This window comes from Anas platyrhynchos, chromosome 3, assembly GCF_047663525.1.
Source record: "Anas platyrhynchos isolate ZD024472 breed Pekin duck chromosome 3, IASCAAS_PekinDuck_T2T, whole genome shotgun sequence".
Taxonomy (NCBI): Eukaryota; Metazoa; Chordata; class Aves; order Anseriformes; family Anatidae; genus Anas; species Anas platyrhynchos.
In genome coordinates, this window is record NC_092589.1 from 6,423,864 (window position 1) to 6,445,506 (window position 21,643).

Here is a 21,643-nt window from a genome sequence, read left to right on the forward strand (position 1 = left end):
ATCGGCAGGGGCAGGAGCCACCCCAGGCGTGGACACGCAGCGAGGGCAGAGTCCCCCCCACCTGCACACCGCCGGGTCCGTGCCCTGGCTTTGCCGTCCCCAGCCATGCGGGCACTGCGGGCCGGCTGCTCTGCAGCACGGGCTTTCACTCCGGCTATTGCTGAAGTCTCCCAGAGGCGCGAACGTGAGCGCACCCGCACGCACCCGCCCCTCCTGCTCTCACACACTCGGAGTTTAATTTGCCTCTCAGAACACCAAAACCCTTTTTTGTCCTGGGCCCTCGGGTTACTGGCATCACGACAACTCTTTTTTCCCAACAGCGAGCCAGGAAAGATGATAGAACCTGTGTGCGTGGCCAAGAGACTGGTCTCAACTGGTTCAGAGGGAAAAAATGGAGCTGCGTCTTCCCCCCCCCACTTCTTGCCTTTAGCCAAAAGACCTGGGAGCATTTGATGTACAGTCAGCAGGTATGAAAAAAATACATCTATTGAAAGGGCTCGAGGCTGCGGGGCTGTGACACTCTCATCAAAACCTGGGCCTGGGCCAAGTTCATCTGTTAATGGCCAGCCCCAGCGCTGCCTCCCCCTCCTCCTCCTCTGCCTCTTCCTCCCTCCTCAAAAACGAGACATCGATTATGTCTGTGCTTTTCCCTTTCTATTCAAGATAAACAAAGTGCCTCAAGTTCAGGGCACACCCTGGGACCCTTGACAAAGCCATCTATCATCCTGTCTGCTAAACCAGTCTGGCCACACTACCACGGAGGAGACTAATGCTTCCAGTGTACAATTTTCCCTTTGTGCTGCTGCCCTATTACCAGTAACCTTTCCTCGCTACCTTCCCAGGAGCAGATGTGCTTGACCACTTTGCCTAAGCCCCTCCTGGCAAAGGCATTTTGCGCTGAAAGCAACCTCAGGAATTAAGAAAGGAGCAGAGCCCCTGCCGGCCCCCTCCCTCCAGCCCACGGCCAGCAGAGAAATCAGCCCCAGCGCCGTTCGCCCTTCCCCACCAAAGACTTCTCTCCGAGAAGTGAGTTCGGTTTTAAATCATATCCACTAATTCATTCTGACTTGCAATTAAATGCAAATACACTTTTATAGCCAGCATGGAGTGTATTAATTTTAACAGCAAATGACAAAATAAGAATACAGTCCCTCCAATACCAATAATGAATCGCGCCATAAATTATGTTAGTGGTCACATTCATTACCGCCTGCGCGGCGCTTGGAGATCTGCGGGTGCAGCGTGCCATCACCCTACAGCCTCCTCCCTCGACGTCGCCACTGCTGGACACCAGGCCCTGCATTTGGGGGCAAAGCCCTGAAGGCAGCGAGAGCCCAAACCCACACAAAAACCTGCAGAGGTCCCAAATCTGGACCCCTTTTTGCCTCCCAGCCCGGCCAGTGAGCGCTGCAGGCTTTGGGCTGGGTGTCGCGGCTGCGCCCAGCCATGGGAGCAGAGCCACTTAGGTCAACGGGAGGTCTCGGTGCTCTAAAAACCAGGGCAGTTAGAGAAATGAATTCATAGGAAACCACAAATTGCCATTTCCTAAGGTGCCCTTTCACCACTCTGCGCAGCCTTTCGCCAGGGCTGCCAGCTGCCCAGCCGGCTCTCACCCCTTCCCCGGGTCTCCCCAGCGCTCCATTTGCTCGCCAGCAGCTCCTCCGCAACGTTCATTAGGCACCATGGGGGAAAGTGAGGTTTCTCTGGATCCTTTGTTTTGTTAGGACAGCTGTGCGCCATTCCCACCCCCTCCCACCCATCCTCTCCTAAAGAAATAATTAAATCCAATTAGGACCAGAAAATAATTTACATTTCAGTTCAGCGTAAGATGGGGGGGGGGGAGGGTGGTGGGGGGGTGAAAATCACGTGAAAAATGTTGCAATGAAATTTCATTCCTTTGCTACCGTTTTGCCTGCTTTTGAATTCAAAGCTGTATCGAAGCGCACTTTTACTCTTAAAAGCTCTGCTGATCGGCTTGGCGTTTCGGAGAGGAGAGCGGAGGAAGGCAAAGGAGAGAAAACTTCCCGGCAGCAAGCAGCGCTGCTGCTCCTGCTCCTGATCCTTCCTCCTGCTCCTCCTGCTCCTGCTCCTGCTCCTGCTCCTGCTCCTGCTCCTGCTCCTGCTCCTGCTCCTCCCCTCACCGTGGCGCGGGCTCCTCCGCCGTGGTTTACTGATTTACAGAACCTCGGTATGTGAATGGCAAAAATTCCTTGGCATAAGTGTATGTTTGCTGATCACATTTCAGATCATGTGTTGTTCATTATTATGACTTGCTCAGAAACAGTTTGCTACAGTTCTGTGGGTTTGCCTCGGATATTTTTTCCTCTTTTAGTACATTGAAAACAGCGAGGGGGGGTGGGGGTAGGAAGCCAATAAGAAGGCGTTTTTGCGTCTATACGTTACCTCAGATGTCTACTTAGCAGGCGATGGCGGGGAATACACAATATTCCAGGGCTGGGAAGCACGGGGGAAAGGAAATGAGATTAACAAATCATCTCCTCGAGACCAATGCGATGTCAAATTTTCAAGTGGAATATTTTCCTTTGAATGTCTACGGAATTATGCGTGGATTTGGTATTTCTACACTTCTGAACCATCTAAAAATACACCCAGCTAAACCAATGCATCGAATTTAATCTGGTGCATTATTTAAGCGGCTCTAATAGGAGGCCTTCTTGCCAGGAGAGGCAGCGGCGTTAGCGCTATCTGCAGAACAGGGCAGCAAGTCCGGGACACGTCCATGTCTAAAAATACTGTCCCTTGCCTTGCGCAGAGAACTTTTTTTTTTTCTGAGTCCGCACTCCGGCAGTTGGAGGAGCGAGCACGGATCCGCTCAAGGGAAAACGAACACGGTCTGCAAAGAATTTGAGCGCTCCGCTTTCACCTGTGCTGCAAAACTCTCGCGGACTACAGCTTGCTGGGAGCTCCTGCAGGGATGGACCCAGCTCCGGCGGCAGGAGATGGCACGGCAGGGCTGGAGCCCCTGCGTGGGGAAGGTGGGTGCCACCCTCCCCGTGCCCGGCACAGGACGCGGACATTTACTTTTTTGTCATTTTCGGATAGTAAATTATCCATTAGATTTCATCATATCTTCCTAAAGCAATTACATCAAGAAAATGATAGTGCGTGTGGAATCAATTATGCATGCACTTGGCCGGAGACCAAAGGCTATGAAGTCGGAGAGGGCAGAATCGTTCGACACACACAAATAAAAAGCCCCTGGATCTCACAGATGGACCCCATCAGTTCATCTTACTGCCGAAAAAGTTCATGCACTTAATAATTTATTTGTGTTCTGGATACTGTTTCCCAGCTGAATATTAACAACTTTGAACTGAACCATGCCGTTAGCATGGTATGGGTGGAAGTCACAGAAGGGCAGCCCCAGGTCTCCTCCGAGGTTAAAACCATGTTTTCAGTCCGTCCATAGCGGTCATTTCCCCCCTCGATTTATTTGCGTTCATTAAGCAGCCCCTTTAATCAGGGTATCGCTTTCGCCCTCTCGGTTTGCTGGTTAAGCAGCGACTCCCAAACCAACGCCGAGCATCAATTCTGAGATGCAGCCCCTGGCCCAAGCCACCACTGAGGCCCAATCCCGAGCCTGATCCCAATCCCAATCCCACAGCTAAACCCAACAGCAGGGGCCAAGGCATGGATCCCAGGCAGGCCACCGGTGACACCGCTCCCTGCTTCCCCTCCCAGCCTGCAGCCGGGTGAGAGGAGAAGACCCCACGTCCAAAGCCTCCACCAGACCACAGCAGCATCAGGGCTCCATGGAGAGCAGGATCCATCCCAAAAGGCCGGGGCACCATGGGGCCCTGCCCTGCGGCCAGCAGGCTGCTGGGGGCCCAGCCCCTCCGCTTCGCCCAGGCAATGTGGCTCGGCGGCAATAATTATTTTACAGATATCCATATATGATTTTTTTTTTAAAGGAATGTCTCCCCCAAATGGGAACAATTTCATTCTACACTTCCAACAAAGTGTACTTAACATTAAAAGAGAACTGATAAAACATATTTAATTACTCAAGGTTAGACTTCTAATTCCTCAATTCACTAAAGGAAACTTGGCAAGAAGATGCATCATTTTGCTGCTTTCTACTGGAGCATCTGAGGGAGAAGAGCCACTGAGGCAGCTAATACACAAAACATGATCAAAAGTGATTAACAACAGCTTCATATGCAAATTGCATTAATGAAGGAGTGCAAAGTCATCATGTAAATTAAATATGTCAAATCTCTTGGTGAACTTTCAATCTTGAGAAGAAAAAACACTGCTTTAATTTTTTTACATCATCAATTTTCCAAGATTGAAAATCTAAGAATCTTGGTGCTATAAAACAATTTTCACCTTTTTTTTCTCCTTCAGCAGCCTGACAGGCTGGCCTGATGTGTGCCGAATGCACATGTTAATAGGCCAATCAAAAATGCAAAACAATTCGCAATTACTGCAAGGACCTAATGGTCATTAGAATTTACAACTAGGTAATGAACTAAAGTCTGCCCACACCATGCATATTCATAAAGCAATTTAGCCTTTGAAGATTAAAGAAGTGCTTAAAATTCAAATGAGCTTTAGCAAATTATCAGTAAGATTCATCCAAAAAGCAAAAGGGTTTTTCTTCCTGTGATTTCCTTATTTTTTTAATGCAAAATTGTTATATCTTCCAGACTGAGCTTAAACTAAACACAGGGCTCCAAGTCAAGCCAAAGGGGCTGGAGACAAACAGAGGCAGAAAACATTGTTATGGACTTTGTTCATAAAACTAAGCCCTTAAGAGCCGAACCTATCTCTAAACATGGTAATTTATCAAAAGCAGCACAGACTTGCTCATAGGCAGTATTGTGCGCTGCTCTCAGAGAGCAGATTAACAAGATTTCCGCCACCCTCCAAAAAAGCCTTTTTCCCCTCAAGTCACATCTTCCGTGTAAACATCAAGCGCATTATAAAAACATTATTTCCATCAAAGTGCGGCGGTATTAATTTTGGAAACTTTCTGCGTTCGCAGGAAGGCGCAGAGGGATGGAGCCGAGCGTGGCACGCAGCGGCCGCTGCTCTTGCCGGGGAGCCGAGCGGCCGCCGCTGGGAGCTGCCAGCATCGCCCGCGCCGCCCGGGCTCTGCTCCATCCATCGCCGCCCGAGGGAAGGAGCCGGGCGGCCGCATCCTGCTGACAGCCCCTGCATCTGCAGCCGACCCTCGCCTCTTTGCCACAGCGTGCCTTACCTGCGCCCATTTTTTCCCCAAGCAGCAAGCCGCACGCTGCCGCCGGGCTCCGCTCTCCCCCACGTGCCCGGGTGGCTCCCGCCTGGCGTTTTAGTGTTTATTGCGAAGGAACGGAGCTGGGGATGCACGGCGAGCAGCGGGGCCAGCCACCGGCCCCGCTCCGACCCGCTGTCCCTGGGGGAGCGCAGCTCGGCGAGGCTGCCGGGGGATGCGGCAGCAGAGCTGGGAATCAGATTCCAAGCAGAAGTTGAGGCACCGAGGGCTGCGCTGCCGAGCGCACGGCTCTGGAAGGCCACAGTTCTCAAACTGCCCTCAAGTCCTTTCCCCCGCTAGGAGATTTTTTTTTTTTCCGCCTTTTGCTGCTCGCAGGGACAGAGCAGGCGAGCGAAAACACGCGACTGGGCTCCGAGCATCCCTTAAAATAAAGCAATTAACTTATTCCCAGCATCCAGTGAGCCATCGTGACAGCCTACCCCGAGCAGAAAGTGGGAGCCGTGGTCCCTGACCCCCGGCCAACACAAAAGAGGCAGCCCCAGCACAATGCCTGCTGTCAGCAACTGAATTATTTTTATACAGGAATTTTTATCTCTATTGTACAAACAAGTATGTGTCTGTGCTGACTTGTTAAGCAATCCACTTGTATGTAGAATAAGATTTTTTTTTCCTGCTACCAGTCACACAGCTCTAAGATCAGAAGAAATACATACTCTTTGAAGCTCCTCAAATGTTTTAGTTAAAAGGACAGCAGTTGTTTTCAAAGATCCAAGAGTATCTTTATCAGAATTTAATTTTTCCTTATTGATTTTTTCTAACATAATGCACATTTAACACAGGACAGTTTATAGTTTATTACAAAATAATGCAGCCTCCAAATAATCTTTCAGGAGGTAACGCTCCCTTGTTTTAAATGCAACCAGCTGTGTTTTACCTCCTCCAAGAGAAAGAGGCTCCCCAGCTACTGCTTCCCTTTGCATAAAAGCTCTTTCTTAAAATGAAAATTAATATCGGCAAGAAAGAGCACACGGTGAAAAGCCCCTGGCCACCCTCCTGCAGGAAATGCTCTGTGCACTTTTAGTGGCCTGGCCGAAACACGACAATTTGGCCGATTCCTCTTTTCCTCCAAAAAGAATAAACTCAGGAGCTAAAACGCAAGGAAACCCAGACGATTCACGCTCCATCCAAAAAAAACAGCTGTGATGTTGCAGCAAAGTAACACCGGGTGACAAATTAATTGCTGTGAATTTTCGGGGGGGAGGGGGGACATTTTTGCATTTTATATTTTGCTACCTACTAAATCAAGCAAGCAAGCAGCGAACGTAAAATTAAACTCCTTCCTTCCTAAGCAGCAAGGAACTGTAATGTGTGTTTATTTAACAAAGGTGGTAGTTGTAATAATAGCAACAATAATAATAATAATAATAATAATATCCACAACAACAATAATAACAGCACTGAAGGCACGGTTCTTCTTTAAGCCTTTGTTGTTTCGCAGTAATTCTATTGTTTATTTAGGCAGAGGTTTTTCTATCTACAGCTAGGATCAAATTGTAGGTGTAATTGTTCAGTGCTTATGCAAAGCGCGGGGAGGATGCAAACAGCAAGCCCTGGGTTTGGACTGACCCCATCTCCCCAGGTGCCCCCCCCCGGCGCACACGCTGCCCTGCTCGGGTGCGAATTCAGCGTCTGAAGCTGCCCCGGCCCTGAATAACCCCCTGCCAACGCCTACCTGCAGCTCGGCTTCTCCTCGACAGCTATTTCACAGGGATATTAAGCCTCATTTCCTTGACAGTAATGCAGTTGTTTGGCTTCGCTTCTTTCTCGAATCTTGGTATTTGAGCTATTTGGTGTGCAACACTGAAATCTAGGCTCAGGCTGACTTAGCCAGACACCCGTCAAACACAGCAAAGCGCTGCTTTACAGCAACCTGCTCAGGTAGGAGCTCCAGCAGGATCGCACCAGCCAAGCCGGGAGAGGTCTCGGGGGAGAGGGGAGAGGAGAAACACTTTGGTGCACAGTCTGCAAACTCGGGATTCAGCAGCTTTTTTGGCACTCGATGTGTTTCAAGCGCTTTGTTTTGGGAAGCGTTATGTATTTCTCTTTGTGCATTTTGCGGATTTCCTACAACTGCCCCTGACAGCTGTTGATTCAGTTAAATGAGCACGTTATTAAAAATCCTCTAACATCCCCGCGCTGCAAAATGCACCTTTTTGCAGAGCGTGGCTCTGAAACCATAAGGACATGCAAATGAAACCTATGTGAGGCAGGCTCGCGGGCTCTGGATGTGCAGCCTGGGCTACATCTGCAGCAGGGGGACAAGCGGGCTCCAGCCCCCTGCTTACGGTGGCCGTGTTTTCTTTGTTTCAGCCAGACACCGATACTAAAATAGAATGAAAAGGGAAACAAATGATCTCGAGTATAAGAAATAAATGTCTGCTAATACTTTGGCAAATAAACTCCTCGGCAGGCTGACATGCGTGTGCTTCAAACCACTGTGCTCTGTGCCACATTCTTCATTTTCTTTCCTTCATTCCTTACTTACTAACCAATTTTGCACCTATATGAAATGAGGAGGGAAAGAAACGGATGTTTTCATTTTGCTTTAGATCAAAGGAAAACAAGACTGCAAACTGTGGCATATTGAATATTTTTTTCCACCGCTGTCATTCACACTGGGCTATCTAAGTTTTATACAATTCCCCAGACTGGCTGCATATTAAGCTTGCCGTGTACAGCTTTATTATAGCGTGGTGGCGAGGAAACATTAATATTCCTGTGTTGCATCTGACAGGACATTTACATGCGCCCATCTGAGCTCCCACCTGAGAGCTGCTCCGAGGTACAGTAGCTGCGCTCCCATTGTAAAGGCAAATGAAGAACACCAATTCCCTGCTGGGACGGGGCTGACCTTGCCACACCGCACCCGCGGCCCTGTCCGTCCCTCGCCAGCCCCGCTCGGTGCCGCTCCGCATGAGGAATGAGCCCGGCAGTGACCACTGCGGTTCTGCCCCGCGCCCAGCATCGAGCGCCTGCCTCGAAGGTTGCCGAAGCACACGGCGAGCCCATCGGCCCGGCAGAGGTCAGGAAATGAACTCACCCGGCCTGGCACGGGGCGCGTTGCCTGCTAAAACTGGTGAGGAAGGCAGGAGGATGATCGGGGGCTTCGGTACGGGATCCGCACCCATCGCCTTTGGGCTGCACCGACCCAGCTGCCGCCAGCGCCAACGCCCGCACACGTGTGCTGAGGATCGGGGCCCCGAGGAGCAAACCGTGCTTGGTGGAAATTCATTATGAAATGGAAAACAGATCGTCCTAACTGCTCAGACGGTTTGTGGGTACACTAATGAGCCTGTTGTTTGTTAAAGGACGCAATAAATCACAGCCATACGTGTGCTGATATCAAGCACCATGGGCCCAAACCTGTTACGACGGACACTGCCAGGAGGCAGACTGGACCTAGTGCACTTGTACGGGGCAAGATTCAATTAAAAACAAATAAATAAATAAATAAAAAGTTAATTGTAGGTGTAGGGCCACATTATGAGTGCAAATATAGGTGCTAATGGATTTCAACAGGAGCTCAGCACATTTTATGAACTTCTGCAGCATCCTGGGCATCGCCAAGCCAGGCGAAGGCACGCTGGCCGGCTGCAGCATGACGAGGCGCCCCGGGCTCGGCGGTGCAGCCCCCGACGGGCAGAAAGGTGCCGTCGATCCTCAGCGATCAGATCCCGTGTGCAGAAAGGTGGCACCGCGCCAGGCCGTGTCCAGCTTGCTGCTAAACACCTTTTATTGCACAAAGCTGCTGCTCTCGGATGTAAAAACAGGCTGAAGCTGGAAGGGAATTTTGTCCAAAAAAAATTGGCTGTAATGAGGATGCGTGCAGGCAAACAACTGGAGGCTGAGCTCCTCTTGCCTGACACTGCCTCTCGAGCCTCTTTAATTGTCTTTATTATTTGAATTAAATAAAAAAACAGCTCGTGTGCCGAGGGTTGCATATAGCAAGCTGGGTAATGCTAATAGGCCTCCTTCTCTTTAAGAGAGGCATTACAAAATTATGGAAATGTTTCGGAAAGACTTTATTTCTCCTACCGGGCTAATTAGAAGGCGGTTAATTTACCCCTTCTCCAGTTCCCTGCCTCAGTTTCCACCACTCGTTGCTCCGACCGGCTGCGCAGAGCCCAACGTTTACCCAGCCCCTTCAGTTTCCCCAGCCTCCAGCACGTGACGTGCAGGCGCACCTTTTCCCAGCTCCACCAAGCCTCCTGCGTGCCAGGCTGCCTCTTCCACCGCAAGCGGTTTTGGACGCGGCTACGTTTCAGCCCATGGTGAGCTTCACAATTCAATGTCACATACAATGGGGGGGAAGAATGCAAACCATATTTCTAATCCTCGAAACAAGAAGATCTGATTGGCAGGGAACACAAAATAGAGATTGAAGGCGCTGCAACACTTCTGACGCTTCCCCCGAACAATCACGCCGAAGCAGAGGAAAACTTTCTATCCTGCTTCTGTGCTCCAAGTGAACTCGTATTTGTGTTTCCAATAAAGAGCCATTTTTATATTAACTGTCTGTAACAGCAGGGAATAGGAAAACTAACACAAGCTGTACCTCATACAAAGGACGATGCTGGCGTCACGTGTTTGCGTCTTCAAAAAATGTTATTTACAAAAGGCACTGGGGAAAGCAGACAAACTATTGACTCTTTTCTCTATCCCCGCACGGGTGGCGTTACAACAACTTTTTGATCCCCCACATTTTTTACATTTTTCCCCCCCGAGAAGTAAATTTCACAGCCACACAGGCCACTGCGTTTAATTAAGCTTTCAAAAGTCTTCTGACAATGCCAACAATTGAAAGACACTTCTGCAGCTCAATCATGCAATCATCGTGACACTTCTATTTACAATTTGTCTTAGAAAGAGTTTCTCTGACATTGTACTTTGACAAAACATCCAAGCTGCCAGTTCACAACCTTTCCCTGTCTTATTTACAAATACAGCTTGTACGCAGGACCCGAATCTCACGAGCATGAGCCTTTGGGTAGCACCCTCGCGATTTTTCCTGCAGGGAACTGCTGAACCCAGCCTACCTTCCCCAGGCTTCCCTGCATGGCGAGAGCAAACCGAATTTTACTCAGAAATACTGCCATTTTCATTTTTCCCCCCGTAAACGTAATTCAAGCTTGCGTCTCATTGTCTAGACACACCTCTAACTATTCAGTTCAGGTGTCAATGAATTTTTATCCGGAAGAAAACAAAGGAAGGAACTGCAATTTGCAAGCTACAGAATGGTAACGGCGACGACTAATAACAATCCCAGAAAATGTCTGTGGCATAATGACTGGTCACAGACATCACCGCCTGAGCACCGCAATAATCACTTGGTCCAAAATTTAGCAGCAAATTATGTCCACTTTCCCTTTGATTATTACAGAGAGGTATTCCTCACGTTATTTTCCCATGTTATTATATTTGACTACAACAAGCTGCTTGAGAATAAAGGATCCCCACGCTAAAAATGACCTCCCCTCCTCCTCCCCCTTTGCACAGTAAATACGGCCTTGGAGGATCCCCAGCCATCGCTGCGAGCGGGTGGGCGCAGCGCTCCAAAGTGCTCCAACTGCAGCCAAGTAGCGCTTAAGATCCTCCCTCACCCAAAAAATAGCCTTTCATTAATTCCCTCAGATTTATACATTCAACAAACAAAACAGTAAAACCTGACGCCGGTGGACTGTAAATATTTCTTCGGCTTTTTCAATAAGTGAACAGCAATTTTACATTCACTGATCTCTAGATACTTCAGTTAATATTTCCCCCTATTGTAAAATACGAGACCGGATCAGTAAACCCCTGCCGTAGCACTCGCTGCAAATCACAGACTGCTGGTATCTGGTGGTGAGTGTTTGACATACATATTGATGAAAGCTGCCTCGTCGGACCCACACAACATATCCTATTAATTTCCAGTTAAATTTATGACATTTCAGCCGTGGCGCTGGATCAGCATCACTCAAAATTTTATATCGCGTCAAAGCTGCGCGCAGGCACCCGCCCACCCAGAGCCAGGTATCCTCCACGCCGGCCTGCGCGCAGCTCAGCTGGTACCGAAATTGCCCCTGCCTCTGCCTTCAGAAACCGGCAAGGACCAAGATAAGCCCATCGACGTTAAAACAGACATCATTTCTCCCTGCATCTGAATGACTCAGTGCCCTGTTCCTTCAGATGAGCTGCTCTTTAACCATTACTTATCTGGAGATGATCTCTTACCGTAAGGCACCAACTTACTGACTGCAAATGTGCCGGCAGAGCCCACACTGCATCCACAGCTAACCTCCAACCCCTCGTGCAGAGCACCAACTAATTGGGTACATTTTTACGTTGCAACTAAATACACGGCTTCTGGTCTCTCACCCCAGACGATCAGCTCACTCAGTTCCCAGGTATTTTTCCCAAGGCATTGTCTTTCCCTTTTTATTTTAATTTTTAATTTTCCCTTATACGCTCAGCTACCTTCCTGCATTTTGCACGCCTGCACAGAAGAGCAGGTATGAAATAGCAGAACTGGGAAGTGCCTCATCCAGGGGCCTTCCGGCAGCCTGAACTCCACGGCTTCCCCCGAGACCTTCACGTTTCACTCCTGGGCCCAGGCCGGCAGCGAGCAGAGGGGGCAAATCCGGCCGGCGACGAGCCAGACACCACCGGGACAAGCACAAGGGGGCAGGATCAGGCCCCACACCTCTCTTTACATGCTGCGACCGCTGCTGCGAAGCTTCTTCTGAGTCAACGGCCCCGTGGCAGCACGAGGCCAGATCCTGCTCGGGCTGCCTGCCTCGCCTCGCCTCAGAGCCTGAGCCGGGCAGGGTTTGGCCGCGTCTCCAGCGCTGAAGCGCCGGAGTCAGGTCCTCAGCCGAGGAGTTCCCCCTCGTGAACACGTCCCCGGCTCGCAGACTGAATGACCTATTTGGGACCACGGTGCGAGGAGTGCTCCTAATTCTTGCTTGACAGATACTGTGTTTTGTCTTTTAAGCAGAGCGGTTCGATATGTAAATACAGCGTTACATCACGCCGCCGCTCCTCCATATTTGGTGATTTAGTATGGCTCCAGATCTCGGAAGACTACAAATCCCTTCCGCCAGGCTCCCGCTTCATTAATCATGCCCTACACTTGTGTTCGTTCATCTGCACATCACAGGCAGCACATCGCAATGGGCACTGCCCTGCACCACGCCAGGAAAATAACCCTCTGCCAGCATGGCCTGCAAGTTGAATACACCAACTTTTTTAAAAAAATATTTTTTAAAATCTGTTTTAAAATGTAGCTTATCAGTAGCTGAGCCTCTGTTTCTTTCTAAACCTGGATATAAACATATATACATATAGAGATATATACGTATGTATGTATATAAGGTATACATATACACACACCGACCGATACATGCTTTCGAAGTGCCATCTATTACTCCGCAGAAACAGTACCTATTCATTCACGTTATGTACGCGTGGGTATGCACGTGGCTTTGCATATGTATGCGTGTGTACAGACAGACGCTCGCACGTCTTTGCTGCTACCGCAAAACCTTGCAAAACACAAACCCCGAGCGTGATTTAATGGCTGGTTGGGAGGCTAGGAAGGCTGCGAGAATATCACAGTGAAACTCCCAGCGTCTACTGCCCTATTATGGTTTAACTTTGTGGCCAAAGCAAGCCCAAGACAAGCTCCAGCACATCATGTGATTATGTACTGCACTTCTGACAGCACCGCGCTGTCCTGTGGCCTCTTGTCACAGAGGTACAGGCAGTGCCGAGTCCCAAACGTCGCGGGCTGTTTTAGGAAACTGGTCCAGGCATTTGCTGCTTTTGATATCCCGCAGCCTCGCATTTTTCAGATGGTATTATTAGCGCGATTTGAAGCAATTTGCAATGCTCACTCCGAATGGGCAGTGTTCTTGTTTACTAACGGGATTTTAAAGCAGAGTACGCCTCGTTAGACTGCCAGTGCTCTGTGATTTTCTTTCGCGTCGTACGTTCTATTTTTTCAACCTCATTTGCAAAATATTTGCACAGCGAATGGCTTTCCGGTTTTAAAAAAAATATGCTAAGAAATGGAATTATTTACCTTTTTTTTAAAAAAAAAAAATTGCATTTCAGACTGTTTGTTGCACAAAACAGAACTCTGCCTTGGACATTTGTACGGATGACATGTGGTTGTGTAAACCACAAACAAAATCAAGATACATCTGTCAAAACCACATCAGAGACAAGAGAGAGCACAGAGAAGCATTTATCATTTGGCTGAGGAGGCAGGCTGCAGAGAGCAGCCTTTCCTGTCAAACCAACCTTTTGAAATTTCCAACATGCCCTTAAACTTTTCGAATAAGCATGTCTGTGCGCTTCAGCAACTGCCCTCTCTACTCTGGCCTGGCCAGTCGAAAATGGCATCTTAAAGTCAAGGTCGGTGGTGTCACTTTGCCATGGGGCTGTGTTTAATTACAGTCCATACGCTGACAGCCAATATGGAACCAAGGCTGGCTGATGCTCAGTTAACTCTTTCACCCCTGAGTTTACCCAAGACTTGAAAGCTCCTTCCCTGCTCCTGCAGCAGGGCCTGAAATCTCCTCCCGCAGCGCTACGGCAGACAAGGCGCCGGGAGACAGTGACTACAATACAGACAAATCACGAGAGCAGCCTCACACAATACCATTAAAAATACTCGGTCGCACGGCACGTGCCTGTTGCTCCTGCCTCTACGCAGCTGCTAGGAAATACCGGTCGCGTGCTCGTCGCAAACCGAAGGCAGGGCATTTAGCACGTCAGCCGCCGTGGCAAACACAAGAGAGAGCCGGGCGCAGCGGTTTGCGACTGCGAACGCGCTACGTTGCGACTGAAACAGAAATAAACTCGCAAACACTTCTCCTCGTTTTAATTTACCTGCTATATGTTCCTGTTTTGGGCAAATTCCTCTAGATGACGTTGATAAACAATCGTCATCCTCTGGCGTAACCTGGATGCCAACCTCCACGGGATTGGATGCTTTTTTCAGCTCACTTGGTGAGGGTGAAGGTGGCTTATCCACAGCCTTCTCTAAGCAGAGACTGCCATTGCATTGTTTCCGTTTGTGCTCAATAAAAATAAGAATGTCCCCCAACGGGAAGTTCATCTGACACTGGCCACAAGTGAGGAGGTCGTGGTCCCCTTCTGGAGCTCCCAACGTGCCATGGTCAGGTTCGTCATCAGTGAGAATGGCTTCAAGAGGTTCGGCTGCAGTTTGAGAAACAAAAGGAGAATCGTTAGAGCTCCGGTGGAAAGCGCTGGGCACAGGGGGGGGCACACGCTGAACCCCGAGTCGCAAATGTCACACGGCAGCAGCGACGTCCGCGTGTGCCCCCCCCAAAGAGACCGACGCCACACGGCCACTATCCCCACCATGAGAAGACAAATTTATCAGCTACGAGGACTGTATTTTGCAGGAGCAGCTGTAGCATGCAGAACTGGGAGAGCAAACCCTGCAACTGTAACTGTGCTCATAGAGGAGGAGAGATTTCCGACTCGATTTAACGATTTAGTGGTAAAATCAAATGAATAGCCTTCAAGAATATACTGCAAAACTGCGGTGGTGCTAGGAAGAAAAAGCGAATGCCGTGTTTTATTGTCGGATGTATTATTTATGTATATGAATCCAAGGCTGAAAGCATTACACTCACTCTCCCTCTCACATGGGTGTGTATTTCCACCAGCCAGACCTACTTGCTCAAATTTAGGCTCGTGAACCACGCGTGTGCATGTGCAGACAAAAGGTGTTTCAACACACAGCTTGCATATTCAACGTACAGGCAGCGTGTGAGCGCCCGTGTGCAGAAGCAAGGGAGGAGAGGGGGAATGGATGGAGGCACGCACACGCGCAGGCACACCGCGCACGCATGGCCCTCTCCGTGCACGTGTACATGCGTATGTGGGTACGCGTTTGTGTCATACCCACATTTGTGGCTTCCAATTTACACATTCAAAAGGCAGGAGTTACTCGCGGGGGGAAGGGGAGGAGGGAGAAAAAATAAATAAATAAATGACAGAGAAGCAAATGATAAAAATCAAGTGCAACCGAAATTCCTGCGGGGCGGGGGGAGGAACCTCCCGCTTCTCAGCAGCTCCTCGGGATTCACATACATTCCCAATTCACCTACAATTCCACCCAGAGATATTAGCCAAAGAGGAGATTTTTTATTTCTTAAGGAAACAAGCCAATTCGTCATTTTTCCTTTTTCATCCTGAAATAAAGGAATGCCTAAATTCTCTCTCTAACGTGTTAGCACCGGTGGCCTTCGTCGTATAAAAATCAGCATGGCCAAGCAAATGGCACATTTCATAACACCGAGGAGAAGTGCTTTCTTTAAGCTCAAAATACCTTGCCTAATGTTGTCAAAGTTGACAAATTTTCTGAATGAGCTCCAAAAAGCTTCATTATGAGGCTATTTCTGCTCACATAATCGTCAGTGGATGCTCTAACGAGGTGGAGACGTCTTTCTTTTCTGTTTGCCTTTTTTTTTTTCAAGTTTGCACGGAAATATCTTGGCAATACGCGTGCAGTCACTACAGCCTTTCAGGAAAAAAAAATACCGCCAGTGCGTTGGTATTCCTCTGTCTGCGCAACGCAGCACGCACGCGAGCAGCAGCAACAAAAACGAGAGGGTACTACAAATGCAAACCACCTCAAAACAGTGCCAGGTACGGCAGGCGAGACAGAATGCAACTCCTAAACAGTTAATCAGTCTGACCTTCTTTAGCTAGCTGCCAATTTCACATTTAATGAACTTAAAGCCACAGAGAATCAAAAAATAGATTTTAATTTGACTGCACGATATTGGAACTGATTTTGATAAAGTGCAAAAATCCAGTGAACTCAGGTTAAATTTATTTCAACCCTGCCTAGGCTGAATGTTGAGGAGGAAGATCTGGAGTAGCTCCCAGTTGTGCTGCGTGAAATAATATTGAAAGAGCACACTACCTCACCGTACCTTAGCTCCAACTAGGACACAGGGATACAGTCCGTAATTTCTCGCCTCTGGTACTACTTCTAATTTAACGTAAGGTCAACCACAGGAATATGAAGGTTACGTTCGTATTAATAACAGCAATGTCTTAATCGCCGGGGTTTTCTCCTAAACTTGCAGCCCCAACGCTAGCGCTCCGGGGGCATCTCGGGCTCGGGCACCGAGAGGGGAGCAGGACGTGTCTGCAGGATTTCTGCGCGTGGCATTTTTCTCCCCGGCCATTCCTTGCGGTCGGACAGAGCGAGTAAATCACTGCAGGACTAATTCCACCAGTAGCTCGCCACACGCATCAGACAAAGGTATTTGGGGCTAACCGGTAAACGTAACTTCTGGCTTAGCAACTCTCCACAGCGAAAGACGCCAAATAAACAACATTCCCCTTACAGCTCGCTTAGCGAGGAGCCCTGCATAATCATTACTCAATTATAATGTTTTCCCGTGGCCTGATTTATTTCTGACACTGTCAGTATTATTTAGCAGTGGAAGGTAACGCAGCGCTTAGACACCAGACGGTTAAAAGTAGGGCTAAACAAAAATAGACTTTGCTGAAGTCTGTAGTGACTGGGCTGATTTACAATCAAAACCAGGAAATGAAGTGGTAATTCAGAGGTTGCTGATTACACCTCCACATTTCACCTAATTAATTTTATAGGAGGCAAAGTTCTTGAAAATAACAAGATGATCAAATGTACAGATATAAAACCTGTAACCTCAACATTTTCTATGCTCTTAACGTAAATTATTGCTAATTAACAAGAATTATATACTAATGTATGAAATACGGCTGGCACCGTCTTCACTGCAAAACATTTGGCTCCCGATGGAGGCAGAGCCAGCAAAATACGGTTTTATTCTCACTGCTACTTTCCCAGAAAGCGAAAAAGAAAGCAAAAACCGCCGTGTGCGAAGAAAGCAGGGCAATGCGATTCACCTGGTCTGGGCAGCGCTCCGCGGGCTGGGCGTTTTAATTCGGGGGCAAGCCAAATGCCCTGCCTGGCTACCTAACGGGTCGGGGCCGTCTCTAAGGCAAAGCGCTCTTGCAGGGTCGTGGCCCCCCGGCTCCCCCCTTCCTCCTCTCTTCCTCCCCGGCCCCAGCCCCCCAGGAGCACGGCGGGCACTGGAGGGGCTCGCCCGGCCCGACAAGTGCGGGGAGAAGGGGAGCCGCGGCTCGGGGTGCCGGGGCCGGCTCGGCACGGCTCGGGAGAGCGGGGAAGGAGGGCGGGGGGGGGCGGCCTCGGCCCAAGTTTGCTTTCAAGTGCGGGGCGGCTGGGGGGCGAGGCTGGGGGCGGCGGCACGGAGCGGGCCGGGGGAGCGGGGCAGCGGCAAACTCGGCGCCAAAGTTGCCCACCTCCCGCCGCCCCCAAAAACCTCGCATTTATTTTTATTTTGTTTAAAAAGCCGGGGGGAAGATGGGGGGAGGGGGGGGCGCGGAGAGCCAGCGGGGGCCCCGCGCAGCGCCGCGCGGCTGCGGAGCGGCCGGGCCGCCCCCGGGAGGCGGCTGCGGGCGGGCTCGTGGCTGGAAGCGGCCAAACTCGCGAACAAAGACGAGGGGGAGAAGGGGGAGAAAGGGGGGGGCAAGGCAGGGGAAGGGCCGGGGCGGGCGGCGAGCCCTCCCCCTCCCGCCGGCTCGGCCGCGCTGCGGGCGCGGAGGCGCCGGCCAGGTTCAAGTTCGCCGGGCGGCGGGGGCGTTTCTGGTGTCGGTGTGCCTCCTAGCGACTGAACGGCACAGCCGTGCCGAGCCGTGCCGAGCCGTGCCCAGCCGCCCCGCTCCGCCGCTGCCCCCCCCCCGGCTTCCCCCTCCCCGCCCGCCCCCCTCCGGAGCCCCCCCCCGGGCCGCCCCGGCCGAGCTCCGCAGCCGGGCGGGGGCTCCGCGGCCGCGCGGGGAGCCGGGGGGCTCCGCGGAGCCGGGCTGCCAAAGGGGGGGGGGTCTCGCCGGTGGCACCCCCAGGGAGGGGAGCCGCGGGCATCCCCGGGCGGGGAAGGGGGCCCCCGGTTCGGGGAAGGGGGCCCCGGCAGCCCGGTGGGGGTGCTGGAAGCGCAGCGCTGAGCGGCGCCGGGCAAAAGATCCGGGGAGCGGAGGGGGAACGGGAAAAGGGGGCCGGGGGCTGCGGGCGAGCCCCGGCGGGGAGAGGGCAGCGTGGGGAGGGGGGAGCGGCCCCCGGGCGGCCCCAAGGAGCCGCGGCGCTTCGCTAAGGGGCTGCGTGTGCCGCGCTGGCCGCCAGCCTCGCCGCCGCCGCCTGGGAGGGAGGAATCGCCGGGCAAAGTTTTGCAAAAGGCGAGAGCGAGCGGGGCTCGTTGGCAGCGAGCGATCGCCCTGGGTTTTCTGCCATCCCTGGGAGGGAACAAAACCCGCCAGGGATAATGGGAGAGAGAGAAGGGGAGAAAGGAAAGCGAGGAGGAAGGAGGGAAAAGGAGCCGCGAGAAGCATGCATCGCGTCCCCTTCCCCCCCAGCTCACCCCGAGGAAAAGGGGATTTTTTTTTTTTCGCCCTTCCTTCCCCCCCCTCACCCCAAACCTTGCCAGCTCGAGTTGCCTTTTGTTGTGCAAAGAGCGCTCCCGCTTATCTTGCATCTAGCCCTGCCGTGTGTTGTGTCGGCTGCGGGGAGGGAGCCGAAGAGTTTTTGTTGCGAACAGTGTGGGGGGGCTCGGCTCGGGTTTTTTCTCTCCCGGGGAGAGGAGATTTGGTTTGGGGTTTAAATGCGGCGGCGAGCTGGGCGGCCGCGGGTGTGCGAGGAGTGTGCGAGCGGGTGTGCGAGCGTGAGTGTGCGTGTGTGTGTGTGTGTGTGTGTGTGTGTGTGTGTGAGTGTGTGTGTGTGCGTGTGTGAGTGTGTGTGTGCGCAGCCCGGGCTCGCTCCTGCCTGTGTTTGTTGGCAGGAGGTTCCCCGCACACGCGGTGCTTGTAAACATTCAGACACGAGATTTTTCCCAATCAAAATCCACTTCCACTTTTTTTTTGAAAATCTTCCAAAAAATAGTAAGCGAGCGAGGGAGCGCGAAGCCGAGGGCGAGGAGGGAATCCCTGCCGGCTCGCCGCTGCCGCCCGCCCGCCCGGGGGCCGCCCCCCAGCCCCAGCCCCAGCCCCAGCCCCAGCCCGAGCCCGAGCCGGAGCCGCGGCGGGGCGCGGGGCGAGGTCGGGGCGGCGGAGCCCCGGGGCGGCGCGGAGCGGAGCGGAGCGGGGCGGCCGTCCCGCACCCCGCGGCGGAGACAAAAGGCGGCCGGCCCGGCTCGGCTCGGCTCGGCTCGGCTGGGCGCCCGCCCTCGCCCCCGGCCCCGCCGAGGGTACCGCGGGGCGAAGGGGCGAGCGGCGGCGGCGAGCGGCGGCGGGGCTCGGCTGGGCTCGGCTCCGCTCGCCGGACTTTCTCCCGGCCCGCAGCCCCGTCCGCGGTTCCTCGGGGTTCCTTTGGGTTCCTCTGCACTTTCCCCGGCTCTGCCCCCGCCGCCAGCCCGCACCTGGCCCGCGCGGGGCGGCTCCGCGGCGGCTGCGGGGAGAGGGCGCGGGGGGCAGCGCGGCGGGGGCCGGGGGGGCCGGGGCAGAAAGAGGAGAAAAGTGCTCAAGGTGATCGACCGAGGGCGAAAATCAGCGGAATGCCAGTAATTCCGAGCCGGCGCCGAGTTCGTTTCACCTCCTCGCTCGCTCCTCGCTCGCTCTCACTTTTTTTTTTTTTCTTTTTTTTCTTTCTGCTCTCGCTCGAATTAAAAATTAAATCCGTGAAGGGGAAATGAAATAAATCGCTCTCCGGCTTACTTACGTGAAAATTCCCGTTTGCTTAAGTGCTGGGGTTTGCCTTGCTTGCGGCGCGACATGGTGGGTTGGTGGCTTCGGTGGCTTGTGAGTCGCTCGGTTCACATCGGGAGAGACGGGTTAGAGAGGAAGGAGACTCCAGAGAAAATATCTTCATCAATGTCTTTTGACATCCAAAATAAATTAGAAATAATACAAAGATGGCGCAGGGAAGATGAATTGTGGGATAGCAGTCATGGCTTTTTTTTTTTTTGTGCAAGGAAAAAAAAAGAGAGGGAGAGAGAGAGGGAGAGAGAGGGAGAGAGGGAAGGAGAGAGAGAGAGAGATGAAAAAAATGGCAAAAGCCCCCCTGAGCTGCAAGTTCAAGTGCGGACGTGACGTCCCTGCGAACTTGAACGTCAGGAGCCTGGATGGACAGAGACATACAAAACATGGGCAGGGCAAGCCGGGGAGAGGGGAGGAGGGAAGGCGAAGGCAACACCAATGGACACTCATCAGGGGCTGGACATGAAAAAGAGACCAGGACAAGCCAATGGACAGTGATCGCAGGGGGGAGAGGGGAGGGGGCGCGGCGGGAGGGGGTGCGCCGGGCGCCGGGCGCACGCTGCCGGCGGGAGCCGGGGGGAGCCGGGGGGCGCCGGGGGCCGGGGGCGGGGGGCGGCCGGGGCCGCGGGGCGGCTGCGGGAGGGGAAGGGGGAGAGGGGCGGCGAGGGGCCGGAGCGGGCGCGCGGGGAGCGAGGAGGCAGGAAAGGGAGCAAGAGGGGAAAGAAAGAGCGAGCGAGCCGAGGCAGCGGCAGCGCACACGCTCCCACCCCCGCTGGAAAAGCAAACACATCAGGGAAGGCACACGGGGAGGGCGGCGGGGCAGGCTAGCCTCGGGATGCGCCGAGGAGGTGGGAAGGCAGGTAGGAGCGGAGACCACCCAAAAAGGAAGGGGGGGCCCAGCCGGCTCCCGGCTTCCCCGCTCGCCCCCCCCCCCACGCCCCCCCGAGCCGCCGAGTCCCCTCCTCCCGGGAGCCGGGGCCCGGCCCCGAGGGACGGCGGCGGCGGGGAGCCGGGGGGCTCCGGGGGCCGGGGCCGGCGGCAAACTTCGGCGGGGAGCGGCGGGCCGGGGAGCCGGGAGGACTTAGGGAGCGAGGAAGAGCGGGCGGAGGAGCGGCGGGAGCGGGGCAGGGGGCGGCAGGGGCCGGGACCCCCCGGAGCCCCCCGGCGGCGCCCCGCAGCCCGCCCGCCGGCAGAGCGGCGAGCGAAAGCGAAAGGCGCGGCCGGAGGCGGCGAGAAGCGGCCGGAGCCGGGAGGATGCGGCGGCCGCAACTTCGCCCAAAGCGCGCCCGCACCGCCCGGGGCCGGGCCCGCGGCAGGAGCCGCTCCGGAGCCGGCCGTGCCCGCGCTCCAGGCCCGGGGCCGGCCGGCCGCGGCAGCGAGGTGGGCGCGGGGCGGCGAGGAGGGGCCGGGGGCCGGCGGCGGGGGCGCGCCGGGACCTGTTGGAGCCGGCCCGGGGGGGCCCCGCTCCGCGCCGGGGCCGTCCTCCCGCGGCGCCGCCGCCCCCCGGCTGCCCCGAGGCCGGAGCGGGGCCGGGGGCGGCCGGGCAGCGCCCGCCGGGCGCCGCGTTTCGGGGGGAAGCGGCTCCGG

General features: G+C 53.4%; 1 protein-coding gene across 14 annotated transcripts in view; it reads right to left on the reverse strand.

Moving 5' to 3' along the window:
- BCL11A (BCL11 transcription factor A) overlaps positions 1-21,643 on the reverse strand; it is a 136,945-nt gene that overhangs the window by 45,712 nt on the left and 69,590 nt on the right. For 6 of the 14 annotated variants that reach the window (XR_011807937.1, XM_072035222.1, XM_072035214.1 and 3 more), the window contains one exon: positions 14,153-14,482. The exons of 1 other annotated variant lie outside the window; for it this stretch is intronic. Coding sequence is in view for 12 of the 13 variants with exons in the window: in XM_072035222.1 (XP_071891323.1) it covers positions 14,153-14,381 (229 nt within the window). In the remaining variant the exon portion in view is untranslated. Of the gene's footprint in view, positions 1-5,224; positions 5,526-14,152; positions 14,483-17,200; positions 17,436-18,784; positions 18,899-20,018; positions 20,413-21,643 lie in introns of those variants that run through there. 7 more of the 14 variants (XM_038176620.2, XM_038176617.2, XM_027453273.3 and 4 more) reach the window with 6 other exon arrangements.